Source organism: Orbicella faveolata, unplaced genomic scaffold (genome assembly GCF_042242905.1).
Source record: "Orbicella faveolata isolate gen_17 unplaced genomic scaffold, um_ofav_v1 contig_25, whole genome shotgun sequence".
In the NCBI taxonomy this organism is placed as follows: domain Eukaryota; kingdom Metazoa; phylum Cnidaria; class Anthozoa; order Scleractinia; family Merulinidae; genus Orbicella; species Orbicella faveolata.
In genome coordinates, this window is record NW_028301553.1 from 16,536,316 (window position 1) to 16,542,918 (window position 6,603).

At 46.8% G+C, this 6,603-nt stretch overlaps 1 protein-coding gene across 1 annotated transcript; it reads left to right on the top strand.

Moving 5' to 3' along the window:
* Positions 1 to 272: 272 nt before the first annotated feature.
* Positions 273 to 1,815, top strand: LOC149109163 (uncharacterized). Its single transcript, XM_089294115.1, has one exon. The coding sequence runs from the start codon at positions 522 to 524 to the stop codon at positions 1,680 to 1,682; it is 1,161 nt and encodes a 386-aa protein (XP_089150241.1). The 5' UTR covers positions 273 to 521; the 3' UTR covers positions 1,683 to 1,815.
* The last annotated feature ends 4,788 nt before the right edge of the window (positions 1,816 to 6,603 follow it).

A 6,603-nucleotide genomic window follows, 5' to 3' on the forward strand; every position in this document is an offset into this window, starting at 1 on the left:
TACAATCGGACCTATGACTATTTTTACCATGTTTATGTTTTTAAAACAACCGTACTTTAACTCAAAATCTCAACGGCCTCAATCAGATAATCTCTCCTATCTATAATCTTCCTTTGAATTTCGCGTAACCCTTACCTTCTACTGAGAAGACCTTGGCAGCTTTCCCCTGTCTCTCGTTTCCTAGTTGCGGATAATACAGCTTCATATTCTTTTACTGGCGGCCCACTAATAAAAATATGAAGCCGACTTTCGAAGATCTCTTTCCTTTTGTTGGGAACTAGTCCCGAGACCCCTCTCGGTCCCGGAATCCGGGACATAGATTGTGTATGTGAGGAGATCGCACATGGCAGAAATACAGTTTCTCTTGCTGTTAATACCTCGTCTGTTTCTTGCTTCTCGTGGCACGCAGCGCTAGACTTGGTGTCAGAAGTGGGATCAACCTTTTTTTCTTTAGAACCGCCCCAGCGAAAACTTCGATCACGAAACCTCTTCTCGCAACGTTACGTTGGATACACAAACTCATGGCGTCGAACCTCAAGCGCCCAGAACTCAACCTAACCGGAAACATTTCCGAAAATTTTAAAAACTTCGAAGTCAGGTTCAATGATTATTGCGTTCAAGCAGACTACCGTAACCTGGACAAAGACCCAGAGACGGAGCCAGCCGAGTATTACAAGAAACCCCAGCTCGAAATCGCCGCACTTCGATCGGCCATGCCAGACGAAGCACTTCAGGTAATACGATACACGATAGAACCTCAGATCGCGACTGTTGACAGAGCCAAACCTTGGATATGGATGGCGAAACTTCGCATCCACTACACGGGATCGACCGGCAGTTCAATTCTGGCCGACAGATTTAAGTTGTGGGGCCATAACCAAACCCTGACCGAATCGGTACAAGCATGGGAAGTAAGAATTAGGCAAGCCGGAAGCCTGTGCTCTTACGGAACACTCAGTGACGAAATGTACCGTGACAAATTTATATTTGGACTCAACAACGACGCCATGCGAGCCGAGTTGCTAAAAACACATCTCAAGCCTGACAACACACCTAAGAACATGGCAGATGTGGTGACCGAAGCCAAGGCCCTAGAGTCTGCCTACACCGCGAACAAGCTGATAACCGACTCCTCAAAATCAACCACCGAGGAACGAGTCCACTGGGTGAAACATAAAGAAATGAAACTACGAAGAGAGCCTGGAACATGCCACTGGTGTGGAGACAAACGGGGACGTCACCCATGGAAACAATGCCCAGCACGGGGCAAAACATGCTCGAAATGCGGTATCAATGACCACTTCGCCAATGTCTGCCTGGCAAACGGCCAACCACCACAACGACGGGGAGGCCCATTGCCTCCTTCCACTCGCAACAACCGGAACCCCAGCCAAACACCCAGTAACAGGGGCAGCAGTCGACGTCGGGAAGATGTGCATCACTTGCAATTTAGTGGAGACGAACCAACCGACCACATGGTATATGCGGATTATTATCACGAGCAATGTTACTCTCTAGGAACTCCACAGAAGAAGAGGAAATACTTTGTAAAACTGGCCCTGTCAGCTACCGGCTCACACTTCCAGCCAATTACATTCCAAATTGACACAGCAGCCTCGTGCAACACCCTATCTCATAGTACCCTCACCACTCTAGGCCAAGACATCCACATGTCAAAATAACTTTTCTCTTACAACCATATGGGAACACTCGCCCACTGAGACCTTTGGGCCAAGTCGAGCTGCTATGCCAAAGGAAAAATCAGTATGTCACCCTAACCTTCCAAATCCTACCAGATGACATCATGGCCAACAAGCCCGCCCTCTTATCAGGGGGCGACAGTGAAAGATTGGGACTTATCAGAATTGAATCAGACACTATCTTCTATCTCCGTCAGTAACGATCGTCCACTACAACGAAGCACAGGACACCCCGCCCACTGCACAGGAAATGCAAGCACAAGAGCAAGTGGAATGCAACCACATCGAACAACTCCACAACAACAGACCAAGCACCTGCAACCCACTCCCTTCTCCGTCTCAACCGATCAACATCCCTGCTACACGGCGACTACCCCCCGCAGGTGCGCTTCAAAAAGAACACATTCTAATGGAATATGCTGAGAACTTTGAAGGTCTCGGCTGCCTTGGGCCCCCTGTGCATTTTGAAATCAAACACGATGTAACACCAGTTCAAATGCCTATCCACCGCATCCCAGTGGCAAAGCGGGCGGCAGAAAAGAGTGCCCTAGACAAATACGAGAACGCCGGCATCATAACTAAGGTTGATGAACCAACTCCATGGTGCTCAAATGAAGTCATCAGAGAAACTCCCAGAAAAGTCCGACTATGCATCGACCCCAGCCAGACGGTAAATAAAGCCATCCTTCGTCCCATTTACCAAATGCCAACCCTCAACGAGCAGCTTCATAAACTAGCCCATGCAAAATGCTTCTCTCTTGTTGATGTACGCGATGGATTCCTCCACATACCTCTTGACGAAGAGTCCTCGCGCATGACCACAATGCACACCTCTTATGGCCGCTACCGCTGGCAACGTCTTCCCTTCGGGATCTCAAGTGCTCCAGAAGAATTTCAGATGCGACTTATTTCTGCTCTGGAGGGTCTAGAGGGCATAATCTGTATAGCTGACGACATTTTGGTCTTTGGAGAGGGAACAGATTTCACTGAAGCTGAGCGAGATCATGATCGTCGCTTTGTAGCCCTAATGGAACGTTGCCTCCAAAAGAACATTAAACTAAACCCCACAAAACTGCAGTTCAAGTTACCAGAGGTGAAGTTTATGGGCAACATCATCACAGCAAATGGGATGAAAGCTGACCCTGACAAAGTCACTGCGATAACTACTATGCCCAAACCGAGAAACAAGGCAGCCCTCTTACGCTTTCTGGGAATGGCCAACTACCTATCGCCATACTGCTCAAATCTGAGTACCGTCATTAGACCCCTCACTGCCCTAACACAGAAAGATCTCCCATTCCCCTGGACAGAGGTTCAAGAAAGAGCATTCAATGATGCAAAGCAATTGATCGTCACTGCACCAATCCTCCAATACTATGATCTAGCGAAACCTGTGGTACTCCAAGTAGACGCCAGCGAAGAAGGCCTGGGGGGAACGCTCCTCCAACCAAATGCTGACGGTAAACTCCAACCAGTCGCCTTTACCTCAAACAGCCTGAACAGCACAGAACAGCGCTACTCTCAACTCGAAAAGGAATGTCTTGCCACCTGCAACACGTTTGGGAAATTTGATCATTGGCTATTTGGCAAGTCAGACATCACAGTGCACACCGACCACCAACCCCTAGAAACCATCTACAAGAAACCACTTCATAAGTCACCCGCACGTCTTCAGCGAATGCTAATGCGACTTCAGAGATATCAGTTTAGCCTACATTACAAGAAAGGTACAAGCCTTCATATAGCAGACACACTATCCCGCGCTGCTTTACCCACCCCAGTGCATGCAAATGTAACAGGGTTTGAAGTGTTCCGCCTTGAACTTGAACACTCCGAGAATGACCACAACCCCCGTCTCACAGATGTCACAGAAGAACTCCTCAAATCAGAAACCAAAAGGGATCAAACCCTGACTGATCTACAACAAACTATCATCTCTGGCTGGCCCGACGACAAACAACACCTGGCCACCAACCTCCGCCCTTTCTGGACCTTCAGAGAGGAACTAAGCATACACAATGGAATCATTTACAAAGGTCAGCAAGTCCTAGTTCCACAGTCCATGTACTCAACAATGCTTGGGAAAATACATGCGAACCACTTTGGAGCAGAGTCAAACATTCGCATGGCCCGCGAAGTCCTATTCTGGCCAGGCATGAGGAAAGCCATTTCAGACATGTGCGACACCTGCAGTGTCTGTGCCCAGTACAGTAAAACTCTTACAAAAGAACCTATGAAGTCGTTACCAATCCCAACGCAGCCGTGGCAAATTGTGAGCCAAGATATCTTTAGCCATGAGCAGAAGGACTACCTGGTTACTGTCTGCCATTTCTCGGACTGGATAGAAGTCGACGAACTCCAGGACACCCTCTCCGCCACAGTAATAAACAAGACCAAGGCCCACTTTGCGCGGTTTGGCATACCACAGATGTGCCATACTGACAATGGCTCACAATTCGCAAGCAAGGAATATGAGGACTTTGCCACACAATATGGATTCAAACACACTACCTCCTCACCATATCACCCTAGAGGCAATGGGAGAGCCGAAGCTGCCGTCAAAGTGGCCAAAACAGCACTGAAGAAATCCACTGACCTCCAGTCCGCACTGCTAAATTACAGGAACACGCCGCCCCAGGGACTCACATATTCGCCTGCACAGCGTATGCTCTGTCGACGTACAAGGACAACACTGCCAACACCAAACCACCTCATCAAGCCTTCACCCGTGAACCTAGCTGTCGTCACTCAAGAGCTCACCTTGAAGCGAGCTGCGAGCAAACGCTACTACGACAGCTCACCAACCAAAGTACATCCCGAGCTTGCTGTTGGCTCAAGCGTTTATGCGAAACCTCCACCTACACAGAGGGGTCATCCATGGATACAGGGAACTATCCTCTCCCAGGACAGACCCAGATCATACACCATTCAGACACCGAACAGCAACATCCGTAGAAACCGGGTTCATATCACGCCAACAGTTGAACAGTCTCCTCCACCAACACAGACCACCCCTCCGCCACTGATCCAGGAACCACCACCGGACAACGGCAACGTCACCATAACACCACAAGCAGAAGAAACTGTAGTTACATGTAACAATCATCCCCCAGCGCAGACACAACACGCAGAAACAGAGAGACTCTCAAAAAATGGGTCCACGAATCTTGCAACTCTAGCCAGCCAAGACAAACCTACAGAACCCATTCTAGGGAACACAAGAACAAGAACGAGGATCATCAAACCTCCTTCGAGGTTTGAAGACTAGGAACTGACCTAGAGGTCTACATTGACTTACAGTTGCTTATTCTCTTAGGCCATTTATAGGGCCCATTGTTGTATTTTGTAAGAGACATTTCCTTTTCTTCATATAAGGGGGGAGATGTTGGGAACTAGTCCCGAGACCCCTCTCGGTCCCGGAATCCGGGACATAGATTGTGTATGTGAGGAGATCGCACATGGCAGAAATACAGTTTCTCTTGCTGTTAATACCTCGTCTGTTTCTTGCTTCTCGTGGCACGCAGCGCTAGACTCTTTTTCCTTAAGCGTGTTTTTAGGCGTTTTAGGGCACTGCTCACTCAACAGAGAGTGAGAAAAAATACTCAGCAATGATGGACTCGATTTATTCGACGTTGACCGTATAGCATATATAACTAAGTCTGGGTTTCACGACCCGTCGACATCGCGCGTCAGAGAGGAAAACACATTTAAAACTCTGGAAATGCATCTTCACTTCGACTCAGACGTTTAAAACAATCACTGCATTGTCAGTTCCGAAATTCGTTGTCGGTCTATCTTGCCATTGGTGTCGCTTTCTCTATTTCGCTGGAGTAGTCTGTCGTTCGTCGCCAATTCATAGCACTCATGTCGCCGTTTCAAGGCCATGTCGCTTGTCGGAATTTACCCCTAACAGGGCCTCCTTGATGCCTTGCTGTTGTTGCCTGTCTGGATTGGAATGGACTGGACTGCTGGATTGGACTACATGTAGTAGATTGAAGACTCCTTTGCGCCCGATTACATCTCAAACGCAAAAACGTTTAACGGTGTTATAAGCTTCTAGTGTTACACAGTTGAACATAGCTAATTCGAATTTAGTCTGTTCTAGGCTCTCGGTCAGTGTGGACGGTCGGAAAAAGCGGACAGGTGTAGGGGCGTATCCTCCCTCAGTTCGTACGTAAAGTTTCTACGCTTTGGTTTCTACGCATCTGCTACGGAACAGTGATTTGGTAATACCACGTTTCTATATCACACATTATGGTAAACATACAATCAGATATTTAGGACCTTTTACGGCAAACAAACTCAGTTAGGACATAAGAGATGCCTCAACTCCGGCTACTTTCCGAAACAGAATCAGAAAACTTAACTTATCAGACAAGTATGTAACTAATAACAGTAATTGCTGTAGAATTTACAGTGAATAGATTACATTGTAAAAAATTTTAGAACTTTTTATCATTTTAGCCTGATTATTAGTACTTAAGGCCTTTGCGGATGGGTAAATAATTCAGTAATAATTTTAATAATTATTTTAGCATTTTCTTTTTAGTACTTAAGGTTCTTGTTTATTTAGTGTCCCTAATTAGTCCGCTAGGGCTAAATACATTGGACACTTATTGTACTTTGACCTTGTACTGTGATGAACTTCATCCTCAGGCGTTCTCCTTCCGCCCTAAATTGGCCAATAAAAAATATATCCCTTCATGTTGATATTAATCAGTGTCAATTGTTATTTTTATATTTTTATTTAAAAATGCCGATCCGGTTATTTCTCTCCACGGATCCGATATTCCGGACTATTTTTATTTTCCCCTCAGAGTTCGAAATAGCGGGGTCCAACTTTTGTACTGACAACTGAACAACAGCGGAGCGCTTCTTATTTCTATTTCTACAAATCTGTGGT

Excerpts from the sequence above, each read along its gene's own strand:
- LOC149109163 (XM_089294115.1), top strand. The coding sequence starts at position 522 with ATGGCGTCGAACCTCAAGCGCCCAGAACTCAACCTAACCGGAAACATT.